The sequence below is a fragment of the Amblyomma americanum genome, chromosome 3, assembly GCF_052857255.1.
Source record: "Amblyomma americanum isolate KBUSLIRL-KWMA chromosome 3, ASM5285725v1, whole genome shotgun sequence".
Classification (NCBI taxonomy): domain Eukaryota; kingdom Metazoa; phylum Arthropoda; class Arachnida; order Ixodida; family Ixodidae; genus Amblyomma; species Amblyomma americanum.
The window spans coordinates 190,710,142-190,725,149 of NC_135499.1; the positions used below are offsets into that span (position 1 = coordinate 190,710,142).

Below are 15,008 nucleotides of genomic sequence, written 5' to 3' on the forward strand. Positions count from 1 at the left end.
CAAGGCAGGGCAGTGACGCAGTTGCTCGCAGTGGAGTTTATCGGAGACCGGTTTCGTCTGCGCTGCGTTAAGCAACGAGTGTGGATATTCACGATAACGATAAGCATTGTGAAAAAGCTGGAAGGAGTGAAGCTTATTTTATTGTCTTTAAGGACGTCGGTGAAAATGCAGCTTGTTGCTGGCGTGAACTTCGCCGCCAGCTTCAGCGTCGCCGTCGTGTCATTCTTCAACAGCAGCTCGTGAATTAGCTCACGAGCTACGCATTTCAGAGCACCGCCATCGCGGTGCGCGAACATTTAGTCGAATGCATTTTCCTGTGTATTCTCCAGGCTTTCTCTCGAGCGCATCGAGAGCTAATACGTATTCATCAGCATACGTAGTTGAACCCAAGATAAAAGCAGGTGAATTAAAGTTTTCTTGGACGCTCTTTAACTTTGTAGTTAGGGCTAATCATACACTTAGATAATTACGTAAACAGACGAAAAGGGCTTGTACTGGACGAGTTTGAAAATGGCCAAAGTGAAAAGTATTAATTATGCAGCGTGCAAAAATTAAAATTGTCTTGCTCCATCATAGCCAGTAACATGCTTCTGTACTATAGCGTCATCATAAGTGCTTTGGTGTATTTTTAAAGCGTCACTATTGCTACGTATTCCAAGAGAAGGCAAGCGTTGTAGGGGGTGGCAGAAAGTTAGCTGGGCGGATGAGATTGAGATGTTCGCGAGGAGAGGGTGGCCCCAGCTGGCACAGGGCAGGGTTAATTGGAGAGATATGGGAGGGTCCTTTGCCCTGCAGTCGGTGTAGTCAGGCTGCTGCTGGGGATGATGATGAAGCTTTGCAGGCTGTTGAAGACAGCAGTGGCGTTAGCAAATCAGAGGGCGGATTCTGATAGGTGTTCTCACACAACGACCAGCCATGTCTGGTTATTGCACGTATGCTGGAAGGCGCCAGGCTCCCTTTGTACAGCTTGTGAGTTGGGACCCTGCTCAAGTGAGCCCAGCTGCCGCCTCTCTGCCCGGTGTTGGCGACACAGAGTACACGTGTGACCGATATGAAAGGCAACGCTTAATTCGCGCGCAATTACCAAATCTATTTCTACTTTTGTATTGGACTTGAAAAGATATCAAAGAAGATCGTGCTTCCAGAGAACTATACCTAGAAAAAGAAATACATTGATTTGTTGCGGCACATCTGATTTAGCTCTTATTAATTGGTTTTACATTAATTTGCTCGTACACTTATTGCCTTCCCATTCCGTCTTTCAATTTGATTTCTCTGTCGCTTTTTTGTTCCGCCGGTGCGTGGTGTTCTGGTGGGTGGCGGCCTTCTGGAGGGTGGAGGTGGATGGTTAATAGGTAAACAGTCCCGTAGGTGGGAGATGCATTTTTTCCGGAAGTGCACCCATTGGAGGATGTTCCGGAGGAGGCACCTTCCAGGCCCGGATGTGCCCTGAATTGAGGCGGTCTGATCCGTTAGGGGCGCTGGGGTGCGGAGGCTTCACGCGGTCACACAGACCGCAGCTTTTTCGCCGAAAGAGGACAGTAGTTCTAATGCAGTAAAAGTACCCTTGCCACTTATGCTTGGGTAGCAACCGTTCAGTGCATAAACTAAAGTGCTCCCTTTTACACTACTTCGACCTGAACGTGCAAGCCTGACGTGTGTAACCGAAGTCCACTCTGATAAGGTCGACCAAGCTACGCCGTGCGATCCGGAACGCTGCCAAGCACATAAGCGATAAACCTCGTTCAATATAATTATCGCTCGTTGGTCACCGTTTTTTGGTTGTGAAGAAAAAAATTGTTTTGTTTTTTTCCAGCGAAGTGCTTGAAAGAATCAAGGGTGACCTATTTCTTTAGCGTCGGCGCAACATTAGTTACAAGTAACTATATCGGAGGCGGCGTTTGTCGGCCCGCCAGTTAATCTCTACGTAAGGTTGACATGCCCCTTTTTGTCATCATGAAATAAGCAATTAGCGGTACAGACAGGGACACTTTATTCTTTTTTTTTCGGTCCCGCAATAATTTTTGTCACTTTGAGCAAGCGAAGCTCGTGACAAGCTGGGCGCATTGAAGGTGGCAGGCTAGGCTTGCTGAAGGTGAACCATTTTTACCGTCCATTTATCGAGGGCCACACACCACAAAGGTCGAAAGCAGTCGTGGTTTGCTGCTGGCAGCGAATGTTCAGAGTTCGATACACACAATGTCCTGTTTGACGTAACCACTGTATTTTACACTATTGACTTTGACGCGGCTGCTGGCGTTCGATGTAGCCTATCGAGCACGGGTTTCCATTGTAGGGAAAAGTGCACATTCGCATAGCTTCACATTAGAGCGTTATAGAGACAAATCGTCATGGTTTCGCTTGACTTGTCTAGAGCAGTAGTCTAGAGACAATAAGATAAGTGTCGTTGAGCGGAAACCTCGCACTGGAAAAAGAAAGAAAGATGCGGTTCTTATAGAATCAAGAAGGTGTTTCAGTACGCTTCGGTTGAACTGCCATTCACTGCTAATCGTCATTAGTGGAGAGCTGGAGTAGTTTTCAAGCAGGGCTGCCACTGCCGCATCTGTCTGTTCACATAGCCTGCTCCAGGAGGATGGCAAGCATTCAGCTAACGCCTACCATTTGCACTCGCAGAAAACATACGAACTTGGGAATATTTGCAAGCGTTAATAAATCAAGTGATCTTAAAAAAATTCGGAATTACGTTGAGTGCCTGAAAATAGACAATGAGTTGTGTACTGCGGCTGCAGAAGAAAACAGCTCTCAAAAATACTCCGTTTTTACATCCATCCTTTTTCCCGCATTTTGATAGTGGTTAGAAATTTTTATTTTTTCGTCGGTGATGTTCGAGAGGAGAGCATAATTGCTAGAAGCAAGGGGACTAAGCTTGGACTTCTCGAAACAGTAGTTGCTGTCTGAAATCTTTTTTTAAAGTGGACACATAAAATGAGGTGTCCTCCGCGCGACCGTTTCCTCATCGTATTGGGAATGATGACTACTGAAGACATTAGTTTTTGCACTGTCACATGCTAACTACGCTAACTACGACCGTACGGCAAACGTGTCTAGGCAAGCACGGCAACGGTAGCAACAGCAAAGCTTAACGTACCGTATTGGCCATACGACTATGTTAAAACTCTTTATTGGCAGTGACGTTACGGGACGTCGCCTACGTATTTTCCACCCACTGAACTACGGGTCGCAGTTTTGACTGCGCATTTGTTGGCTCTGGCATTAAGGTAAACTCATTCCTTTATCGCTGGTGTGATTGGCAGCGAGACGACAATCGTAGCCCTTTTCGACACTGACCTAAATTCACAAAACAACGACGTCCCCTCACTGTATAAATAAGGTAAGGTGGACAATATACAAACATTTAAATGCAAAATCTGTGCTCGAGCCAACCTTTTTGTAGCGAAGGTGACACAGTGCTTTGTTTTCTCAATTATAGGAATGTGTGAAGGCGGCGTCCTTGATTCCAAAGCGCACTTTGCAGCGGTTGTTGCTTAGCACGCATATCTTTCTCTAGCTTTCTTCAGTAACGTTACGCCTTCCTGTCTCTCTTCCCGACGGGGAGCAGCGGACTGTTTCAGTCGATTTCCTTGGTCCAGCTTTTTCTTGTCCATCTTTGGAGGCTGACTTCTTTGTGGCGAAGCCGACAAACCAAGTCAGCACGCGTGCTAAACAAACGCCAGGACATATTTTAGAACGATGTGATACTGCCGATTCGCCCTCTTGCATCTGAAACACAAAGAAAGAAAAGGGCATTTAAGAACGGGTAAACAAAACTGACGGACAGAGTTCGTGCATGCTACAAAACTCTAATTTGGTTAACGCCACTGTCCAATTGTAGCGCTTGCTCGTTATGGATATCTTCCGCAATGATTAAAAAAAACGAGTGAAATGAGATTTTATTCCGACTTTGCCCTGCTTTCGAAGACAGCGCCTCAAAGAAATGTTCGTGGAACCGTGTTGCGGTCCATGACTCTCGGAAACCTACGCAAACAAAGAAAAGCGGCTGGAGTTTTTTGGCGTATAGAAATTCTCAACGACAGCTTGCATCGTATACGTTGATCATACACGAGCTTGTCTCAACTTTGATATCGTGGTTCTGAATTTCACTACGATTTTCAACTATGCAACACACAAGTTGACAACTTCTGAGCATGAAGTCGGTAACAGAATGCAGAAAATCATTGTCGTCTCTCCTAACGCAGTCTGTCAGACCTCCTCCCCCTTCTTCGCTGCCATCTTGACATCATTGAGTGTATCGAAGCCAGAACCGTCGAGTGATGTGTCTGCAAACCATTCGCCTTCATGGTTGAACTCGTTAGCACTAAAAGCCCACAGGGATTGCGCAGAAAGGTTGCGAACGAAAAAAAACAAACACCTTCGCAGCTATATATATCATATGCCATGCATACTGAGATAAGGACGCAGACACTGTGACCGCAGCACACGTATCGCAGCCGGTGGTCATTGTCTATTTTAGTCCTATTTCTTGCAGTGTGGCCTACGTATACCGTCGAATTTATAGTACATCGCCGCTGCTGTCGCTTAGTCCGATGTCCGTAGACTAACGCACATTTAGCCTCATGTTGTGCAAGTGGAAATGCGTCGGCATGCCCGCTTGTCTCAGACATGCAGGGAATGCGACCTCCATAGTGTCGTCATGCGCATTTCTCGTCGACCTCAGCCGGCCCAACCGGTGCTGCTGCCTTGAGTACTGAATGGAGGAACTGGCGACTCGGCGTCCGACCAGGTGCGGACACATACTAGTTGGTATAGATTCGTTGCTACTAGGCACCGCGCAGAGACGACGGACAAGAAAAGACAGGCAGCCTAGTAGCAATGCGTAGTCAAGCCTAGCACTCGAGGTGACGTTCCATGCACTGGCATCCCGCACTGTAATAAAGTGAAGAAAAGAAGCACGTATCCGTGTTACGTCAGAGCACAGAGCTGACGAACAAGCCGCATGGAAAGAGCGTTTGGCAAGTGCGAACGGCGCTGGCGTGACCACTCCCAAGGCAACGTTTTTCGGCGAGAAGGCGTAGAAGAACAAGGAGGACGGCCTTGAAGAAGGTTGACTCGTGAACGCTGCTTGTGTTCGTTCTGGAGCTCTTTTTTTTTCCTGCATATTATTGCTGCAAATCTCCGCAAATACATAGAAGTTTAAGCCGGTCATCATCCGAAGCACTACATGGTTCCTAACACCTTGAAATGCTACGGTGGGGCACACGGTTCAGTTTATCATGCTGATCGTTAGACAACTACTCTAAGGATTTTGTACGAGTAGCTGTATCCTCCATCTTAGAGACATCTGAGAGTTGGTACTTATGTTTACTTTTTACATTTTTGTTTCATCCGCAACTACGTTAGGCAGGAAACAATGTTGTTTGAAGTACTTCCGGCTGTGTTGAGAAAAGGGTCAGCCCTCTCTCAGGGTCAGCTTAGAGAGTCAGGTGAAAGGAAGGGGTCTAAGAAAGAAATGAGAAGGGGTCATTCTACAGAGGGCTGATTCCTTCGGTAAGGATGCCAAGCGTTCCGATCCCTTTCGAGTAAGGCGGGCCCTGGCGCCGAGCTTTACCTGGCAACTCTTGTAGGACGTCCCTGAGTGGCGGCACTTTCTTGCGCTTGGATAAGACGACCTTGAGGCTCCAGGTTACCGTGAAGACTGCGTTGATGATGGCCAGCAGCATGTACAGTGTGGTGTACGAGCCCAGCACGTCGCGGCAGTAGCCTGCAGACGAGTGTACGTGATGGCTCTGCCCTTCTGGGGCTGTCGGTGAAGACAATACGCAGAGAGCGCTGATAGCACAGGGAGTAGAATAAAGAAGCCCTGTTCTCTATGCCGGGCACCCTTTCTCTTTTAAATAAGAATGTCCATGGTTTACTGCGGGACGTCGAGGTCCAAGCTCATTTAACACCTATTTTCTTGCTGTTGTTATTGTTAATAAACATGAAGTACCCTGGGTTTGAAACTAAAAAAAAAAACGATGTTCAGAGGCGCTTCATCTTAAAAAAAAGTCATACAAAACATTTTTAGAAAACTTTCTCAAGGTGGCTTTTTTTTTTTTCAGCGAAGCATGTTTTGCTTGTGCAAACACAATTTCTAATGCCCAAAGAAAGAGCAGGGAAACGTAAGTGTCAGGAGACGAATACATTAATGGGCAAGTGACTGTTTAGAGGCGTGACCGACCTGAAGGCGCATAATTCAGGGGCCTGCACGTTTCAAGGTAAATTAATTGTACCTCGACATTGAGCTTTGGCAAAATCAGAACGCGGGGGCGGCAGTGATCGTTCGCCCACGGACAAAGTTGTCTTCGGTGAGCCACATCGTAAAAAGTTTCCTACCTTGGCTCAGTTCGTTCTAGTTGCAGTATATAAAGAAATTTTATACGTACTATTTCAGCCGGCGAGTCAACTCCAAAGAAGTGGAAGCGCGCGAAGCCTTCTTCTGCAGTTAGTTCCCTTTGCTTTGTTCAGACCTTAATTGTACTGCAGCGCACTGAATTAGCGCGTGTTATGGTGCACATAAAGAAAGGCCTAACAGGCGTTGCAAATCCATTCTGTATCAGTCCTTCATGTTTTGATTTCATAGCGGCATAAGTGAAAGGTTTCAAAGGGTACAACGCAAGAGGATGAAGGCGATACATACTGTCTTGGCTCTGTATTGCCATTCATCCGGATAATGCTGGGCCGTACGCTGTCTACACGTGAACCAAATAGCTGCAAACGACCCCCCCCCCCCCCCCCCCCCACCATTAAAGCAGAGGCCGTATTCTATAAGCTGTTCATTTTAAAATGGCTATTTCGCGTCCGTCTGGTCTTCAGTCATTGGTCACTCAGATATACCCGCAGCTTTCTAGCGTCTCTGGAAAGCGACCCCGTCATTGGGTGGCTGGCGACCGGACCTCATCACTGGCTGGCATTGACTGCTATATGCATCCACGGATGAGGCCCATCGTAGCGCTCTGTCAAAAAAAAAGTTATTGTGGGACTGCAAAAAGAACGAAAAATTAAGTGTCCCTGCCCTTGCCATTAAGTACAACGGGCTTACGCGCTCTGTCAACAGCAGGCGACCGGACCTGCCCACTGGCTGCAATTGGCTGCATTATACAGCCAACGGTGAGGTCCGCGGTCACCTTCTACCCAATGGTAGGGTCGCTTTCCACTCACGCCTGAAAGCCGCCGGTATACCCGAGTGACCATTGACAAAGGACCAGACAGACTCGAAATGGCCATTTTCAAATGGACAGCTTATAGAACACGGCCCCCAGGAAAGCTATCTGGGCACGTACCGATGACGGGCGGCCTGATGAGGCACGCGAATCCAGACACGAAATTCATGACGCCCAGGTTGAGGGAGATGGAGTCCTCGTCAAACTCCTCGGCGACCATGACCGTGCAGGTGAAGACGCGGCCTCCGCTCGACAGGCCCGTCACGAAGCAGCAGCTGAGCAGCACCCAGTAGTTCTTCTCGAAGCTCATCACGGCCATGACGGCCGTCTGCAGCGCGAACATGCAGAGCAGCGTGGCGCTGCTGCTCAGGAAGCGCGTGTCCAGCACCAGGGCGGTGCAGAGCCGCGAGCCCAGGTCGCCGATGGCGTACGCAGTCAGCAGGGACACGGCGTCGTAGCCCGTGAGGCCGTTGTCCTCTCCAAAGTCCACAACCGTGATGAGGATGGTGGTGAGCGCGAACAGGGCCGCCGCGCGCGACACGCCGATGTGGATGAAGGCCAGCGACAGTAGGGAACGCAGGCTGCGCAGCAGCTTGGCTCGCGCCGACCTATCCCTGCGAGCCGGGCCGAGGATGACTAGTTTGCTAGCACCTGAGGTTCGAGCTAACCGGCTCCGTATTCTTCGCTCCCTTTATCACCCTTCCTTCCGGAGGTTAACCTTCCTTGCCTTTTCTTAATGGGTTATTTTACTGTCTGGAAGCGAAACTTTAATGGCATAGAAATAATTTTTTCCTTGGCGTAAAGGGTGTTAGACATGCACTACTCTTCCGGAAGGCGGCGAGTGTAGTAATCCTGGTTATCTGTACAAAGTCAACCCATTTTTATATGGGAAGGTGGGAGACTTGTCAGCCTGAATTTTGGGCTTCCTTCAAAGACGTCAGGGCCTGGTAGGGGTAGCAAAAATGTTAGATTGTTGCTCCGAATATTGCTGTTACTAATCGTCTTTTTTTTTCTTGACCGCTCGCCTGTTCGTCAATAGGCGGTCGCAGGTATAAACGGACGTACTAGAGGCTGCGTCGGGCGGTACGTTGGTCTAATCGGCGCCGATGCTTCCTCGAGATACACTTGCCAAGTGTCAGTGCGCGGACAGTGCCCAAGTAGGCGTTCAGTCGTTTTAACTGCTGCATTTTGAGGTTATAATCACGCTGAGCATGGCATTATGGAGACGGGCTTTGCTAGAAATAAAGCGCGTCGAAAGGCAAAGCGAAACGGTTTACGTTTCATACATCTACAAAGAGCACGGTGTGGTTCATTCAGAAACAACGCGATACCTGCTGACCTCGGAAGCTGCCCGTCTTATTCGTATTTTGGTATAAGCGGACTCTCCCACTTCCCTTATTTGTTCTGTGATAGAAACCAAAGCACTTCTTACGTCGAAAATTAAAAAAGAATCGATTAAATGAACGACGGAAACATGCGTAAGGCACCTCACCCTTTGTCCAAAGACATGATGGATTCTGCCAGTGCTATGGAGCAAGACTGTCCCAAAGAGGCCGCCTGGAAGCTGGACCTCCGCCGATCGGCCAGCACGCGGGGTGGTTCGGCCAGCAGCTCCTTGGTCTTTGTGGGAACGTGCGGATCGTCGACGGCTTCCGTGCGCTCGATGCGGCTCACTATGAAGCACCCGAGCAGCATGTTGAGGATGATGGCCCCGACGAGGAACAGCGTGCAGCGGAAGCCGTAAGTCTGACGCAGAAACTCGAGAGCCATGGGGGACACGAAGCCGGACACGGCTGTCACGATGAACAGCAGGCCTAGCGCGGTGCCCCTGAACGACACGAAGTGGCGCGCCACCACCGAGAAAGGCACCAGCTCTGCGCACGCCAGGCCCAGTCCTGCCGCCGACCCAGCGGGAGCAAGTGCGTACTGTTAGCTCGACGGTGTAGGAATGAGAGGAGCAGCAGCGAGGCGAATAGTCGCCGTATATATTCTGTGTCCTTACAGCAAATTCAGCTGCGGATCTTGCTTTGGCCTGCACTGTTGCTGCTGCCATTGACCTATGGAACACTCGTCTTGTGCGCTGAGCGCGCAGTTAGTGTTTCACAAGCTGTCTGTTCGTCTGGGAACACTGCTGAAACATTGGCTGAGGACCATTCTTGTGCTGCCTGTAGATAGACGACCAAAATCGCAAAAGTAGCGTTTTGCTTATATTCGGTTTCCTTCCCTGGAGCGCTTATCAACGAGAGAGTCATTTACTTGGTGCGTCTGGTTATGAATTCGCTGGAGCGTTAAGTTGGGTTGGTTCTCTGAAATGCACAGCTATTACAGCTTTCAAGATATGAAGGACATAACAGAAGTCCGCAGGACAGATACTGTACTGAGCGTGTAGTAATAAATAATGAACCACCGAAGCAGTGCAAGGCGCCTCACTCCTTATCATGCGCAGTTGGGTTTTTTCCTTTGTATCGTAAAAAGCCGTAATAACTATGCACTCATTCAGGGCACTCTAGAAAAGAACGCGTTTTAAACAAACAAACAAATTACACGCGAAGCTGCGCACAGTGACTGTGCGCGATGAATGGGCGACATTGATCGAGAAATTTTATCAAGGCTCACCGAAGAGCACTCCGTAGAGCACGTTGATGACGGCGAGGCTGTATGCGAATCCGCACGCCATGATGGGCACGGAGCAGAGCAGGGCACCCACGATCAGAATGGTCCTCTCGGATAGCCACAGGCAGAGCAGGCCGAACACGGGCCCTGCGTCGCGTAGTGAGAGCGTAATGTGGTTGCTGCTGTCTGGTGAATCTCTAGAAAACAAGAAAATATGACTACCAGAGATCCGGCTGTTCCGTAACCAATGTTAATAAACCCAGAAAAAAAAAACCCTACTTAAACACCCCCGATGTTGCCCCAAGCACTCTTCAGTACAGGCACTTTTTCGTACCTGAATAACAGCAATATCGCATGCAAGGGCAGAACGTTCATTTACAGTGTGCGCAAGTATGCGGGGCGGACCTGTCCAAATCCATTCAATGGAATGCGGACGTTTGCTGGTTTGTAAGAAAATACTTGAGTTTGCTAGCCACCCCTGCTTGCACAAAATAGATCTAAGAATTCTAAATAATTACGCATGATTAGCGGAGATTAGGAAGTAGTCGCAAAGGCGCATGCAGGTTGACCACAGGGTCTGCTTTTCGTCAGCATAGTCAGGCACTTGGTGGCGTCTATGAAGCCACCAAGGTGCTCAGGGGTGAAGAGCGACACTTAGTCTCAGTCTCTAAATATTTTTAGCTTCGGTTGTGCTGTAAATGCCGCTACACGGCTCAAAAGCAGACATTGTGGCCTGATAACTTTTGACCAACCTGCAAAATGTGAAGTTCAAGCTCGTGAGACAAAAGCACGCGGAGATACGGTGCTTCGAAGACATGCATATTACATTAAGGGAGTGATTACTTATTAGCACGCACCTGAGTGTTGGCATACGGCTACAAGACAAAACTATGCAGCTTTTAATAAATGTCGCCGTTTAAAAAAAAAATGTCTTGGTCCGGGGCTCGAACCACCTGTCGGTGATATCGCTGTGCCAAGTTGGCTAACAAGTATGGCGGCTTGTTGCTATAGTACTACAACTTTGAAACGATATAAGCGTAATAATCCGCGCTCCTTCTGCTCCCAACAATTTATTCCTTGAATTTTCTTTGCACGGCGTTATATCTGACTTTTTGTTTAGCGTTCCATTTTGTTGGAGAATACGCAGCTTCATATTTACTTGATTTCTTAACTTTGAAATCTCAGTATACCAATTAGGTCCGTTGTCACATCGTTTGGACTTTTTCTAGTGTGTCCAAGGTAAGCGGCGAGGTGTGTTCATTTATACGAGTAGCAAAGAGTGCCAAGGAAGACGTGGTTGGGCAAGGACTCGAGCGCACCGGAGACGAATTCCGGTTCAGGCTCACCAGCCAGCTGCGAGAGCACGAGCGATATGCTGAGTGGCCAGGATGCGTCCTGTCTGTTCAGCTGCAGCATGTCCATGAAGCCGACGTAGATGACGGATTCGGTCTTCACCAGGATCATGGAGAAGAAAACGTAGACGGCCGCAGAGGCCGCCACGGGCCAGCACTCGCGCGAGTCGGGCTGGACGACTCTCTTCGCCGGAGGCATTGTCTCCGCGCCCGCTGGTGACGCTCGGGCCAGCAGAGGTCGTTTGCTGCTTCAACTCCTGCTCATCTGGAGGCTGGACCAGACCACGCAGATGCTCTACAAGTGCGAGAAAGAAAATGACGCTCTGCAGTGGGCGTTAATCTTGAGCGCGTTATTTTTTTTTTTTGTTGGTATACTATAGACTGAGCTCCGTATGGAAGCTAAGAGATTATTGAAGGTTTGCTGCCAAAGGTGTTGCAAACCTGATGGAATAAATGAAATCGCGTTCTAAACAGTCCGAGCTATGTGGCTCAACTTGACATAGAACGCTCTCACGAGTGGATCATTTTGATCCGCACGTGAGCAGGAGTTCATTTGTGATTTCAAATAGGATTTGCGTGCATGTTTTCTAGGCGTTACGGGGCACCTTTCATTCTCGTAGGTTTTCCAAGACAAAGCTGTATAGATGCGCCCTTGATCACAGCATAATTTGATTTGGAATGGGCTTAGTTTCGGTTTCTGGATTTGTCTCATTTCGAAAAAGAAAAAACTCCTCAAAGGCAGTGTTTTATGCATTGCAAATCTTCTCATGGGTCGTCCGATCGCAGTTACATTTCAGACAATGTCCGGAAAATGCGCAGCGTGTGAGCGGTGCAAACTTATTTATTTTTTTGTATTTTGTAAATAGAGCAAATTTAACAGCTCTCCCCTGCCCTTTCTCGCTGTCGCTCCCCTCAGTACTTGATCTCGCTATCCTCTCCTTGTACCTTTTATTTCCGCTGGCCACAGCTCCGGTGCTTGAGATATCAGACAGCAATTGCCACTGCCGGCAACGTCGTTTCCTTCGGTTTTTATTTTTTTTTAATTGTATAATAAACCACTAAGAAGAAGCGCACCACCCGTGCCACCCATGACCACTGCATTATTTCTGGTACCTTGGTGCGAGCCAAGTTCAAACGGAGACTCAGAGCTGCGGACAGTAGAGGTTACTACTATATGCACTGAAAGTATGCCAGCGCAGACTTGCGAGTAATACACAATGAGCAACCGATCGATGTCAAAGTGTGAACAGCGATAACGAGAACGGATCGAATGCAAATCAAGAAGCTACTGGCGTGGCAATTATGGAAGTAGTGCTTTAATCCCAGGGGCCGGCATGTCGCACGAAAAGGCGTCTATGGTCACGTGCGGCCCGCGTATTTGAGACCCCTGCTCAAGCAGTGCCGGTTCAACACAATTCGCCCTGTGCTATGCGCGTGAAAAGGCCTCGCAGCTCGCTTGAAATACGACGTGCAAGGAGGACAAAAAGGCCTCAGTGGCAACGATATTTTGAGAAAAACTTTTATATAACGTAGTGAGTACTTTTGTTCTTTGAACGAGGGTTATGCAACTGTTGCTTGCTTGCGCAATTTCGTTGTGACTTATAGCAAACTTGCCGCTCTTGGGGACTGATTGGCTTGTACAACAGATAGAGGCACGTATATAGACTTGAATATACAGAACAGACTTTAAAGACAGATACAAGTTTGTGACAGAAGAAGAGAAGGTTACTTGGTAACACCTGTCGCTCGAACCGTGACATTCGACGAATATATCCGGATTTAAGAGTTACACGCCGCTATATTATTGTTCATCAAGAATTTTCCGGTGTTTTTTTTTGCCGACAGTGTGGGTAATTGTGAAGAAGATTCACATAAGACAAAACAGATTCTCTTTTGTGAACACTGCAGTTAGCCTTAGTCAGGTTCAGCCTTGTTCGGTTGATTCTTACGTTGATTCGTGCGATTGATTCGTACATCATCACAATACTGGTGCGGTGATATTTCCTTGTTGCTCTTGGTATAAAAATAGAAGAGCCGTCTGATAAATTCTATACATCATAATCAAAGAGCTAACGAGTAGAAGGCGCAAAGGAGTGGCTTAGAAACGATTTATGGAGCGAGATGGAGCGTTACGCTTTATTTATTTATTTATTCAAATACCCCAAAGGCCCTATGGGAGAGGGTATTTCATAGGAGGGTCACACAAAACACAATAATGACAATTTATGAGAAAAAAATGCGGCAACACGCGCAAAAAAAACAAAACAATATACGCAAATGCCAATACTAGAAGAGGGATGAAAATTCCCACAAAAAACAAGATAGCACAAGATGAGAATAAAGCGTATGAATTGAAACACCTGGGAGTTGCAATACTAAAAGCAATACGAAAAGAGAAAAATTGCAAAACAGTATCGAAATAGACGGCACTAGGCATTAGATTAGTCCTGAACAAGAACAACTAACCCTGAAAAGCACAGAGACGTCACATTCTGATATGAGTGCACAGCATTTGATGAAATTGATCGGCGTGAATTTCCAAAGCATTTCGATCCGTTTTGTTTACAGCTTGAAGACGATCTTAATATCACAGCCCGCGTAGGCTCGTGGTCATCACAAGAAATTGTGACGCGATAACCTAATAGTGACAAAGCTGCATGAAACTGCGGTCATCAGTGATTAGCTGTGTTGCTTATCCCCACTTTGGAAACCAGCAACTCATGTATATCTGCCTCACTAGTATGTGACAGCATCGAGGAATCCACGGCTGGCTTCAGAAAATTAGCGGCCGATTAATCAAACCTGTTCGCTCGGAAAAACGGTTAACGACCTGCGCGCATCGATGACTTGGAAATCATATAACAAAACATGCGATTTCCACGTCTTCGACCACTTATGGATTACTCTAATATGCCAATAGTTCTGAGAATTTTCTTTGTGATTTGCTTTTACACGCCAGCGGTAGCTTTCGCGACGTTATCACACTTCGGTGAGTCAAAGTAAGGCTTCTAAGCAAGCACTATCGTTTATGAAGGTTGAGTTGAAGGCTATGAATACTTGATTCGCCCTACAGCGCGACTGCTCTACGCACATCTGAGCCTCTGCCTGGTCCATTCTATGGAGGAGGTTCTACGCGCGTCGGTATACACCGCGCCGTGAGGAACGTTTGCCTTACCCTTTTCCGCCGGCGTCCACAGGCAGCCTGCAGTGATCCACTTCCACTGATGGCGCTCTAGTGAGAAGGCCATCGTGGGCCCGGTCGCCGTTGCTCGTCGAACACATTGACGTCAATGAGGAAGTGCGTGCTCCTCCAAGTGCGCCGCATGTTCTCCTTCGGCTCTTCTTCGACGAGCGCGTGTGATTCGGCGTACGCGCGCTTTGGTTCTGCGCGTATTTTCTCTGAATGTTGCGCAGAACAGTGTGAAAAATGCTGAGAGGGTAAAGGATTTTTTCTCTCCCTCACGCTTCTTAGGTTCTTCTTGAAACGCCCCAGCTGTCACTTTTGAAGCACTGACTGAAATATTTTGGCACTGGTGGAAGAAGGTCACAACGTGACTATACTGACCTTGCACTTCTCACGCCGTTGAACGATCGCGTACGAACTCTGCCGCGTTTCTACGGAAAACGAGCACTCACGAGGCCAAATGCGGGGCCTCGTTCGGGCCCTTACGGCTGGGTTTTAACGACAGAGACATTTAATTTCTCTGCTTTGTTACTTCTTCCTCTGCTCCAATCCGCTGTAGACAATGGTCGAGCATAGTCCGACTTCCTTCGCTCTATCGAGAAGTTTTCTTGTCGCTATTAGATGCCTTCATTTGTCGTCTGTCGAATTCAGTCGCCGAGAACCTCTGTACTATCGCCA

The 15,008-nt window shown here is 48.0% G+C and overlaps 1 protein-coding gene across 2 annotated transcripts; it reads right to left on the reverse strand.

Annotated features, from left to right (window-relative positions):
- Positions 1-1,044: 1,044 nt before the first annotated feature.
- On the reverse strand, positions 1,045-14,438 carry LOC144123551 (monocarboxylate transporter 12-like). Of its 2 annotated transcripts, none has more exons than XM_077656368.1 (7): positions 14,322-14,438; positions 11,141-11,441; positions 9,798-9,941; positions 8,674-9,076; positions 7,302-7,795; positions 5,588-5,740; positions 1,045-3,741 (listed from the first exon to the last, which is right to left on the reverse strand). In XM_077656368.1, exons 2-7 carry the CDS (start codon positions 11,343-11,345, stop codon positions 3,704-3,706), a joined length of 1,437 nt encoding a protein of 478 aa, XP_077512494.1. In that variant the 5' UTR covers positions 11,346-11,441; positions 14,322-14,438; the 3' UTR covers positions 1,045-3,703. The 2 variants fall into 2 exon arrangements, with proteins under 2 accessions (XP_077512494.1, XP_077512493.1); XM_077656367.1 differs by having other exon boundaries at positions 3,553-3,741; positions 8,674-9,009; positions 14,322-14,432.
- Between the last annotated feature and the right edge of the window lie 570 nt (positions 14,439-15,008).

Excerpts from the sequence above, each read along its gene's own strand:
- LOC144123551 (XM_077656367.1), bottom strand. The coding sequence starts at position 14,394 with ATGGCCTTCTCACTAGAGCGCCATCAGTGGAAGTGGATCACTGCAGGC. Across the intron at positions 9,942-11,140 it reads CGTGCTCTCGCAGCTGGCTG|GGCCCGTGTTCGGCCTGCTC; the intron begins GTGAGCCTGAAC and ends TACGCGACGCAG. Across the intron at positions 3,742-5,587 it reads CGTCCTACAAGAGTTGCCAG|ATGCAAGAGGGCGAATCGGC; the intron begins GTAAAGCTCGGC and ends TTTGTGTTTCAG.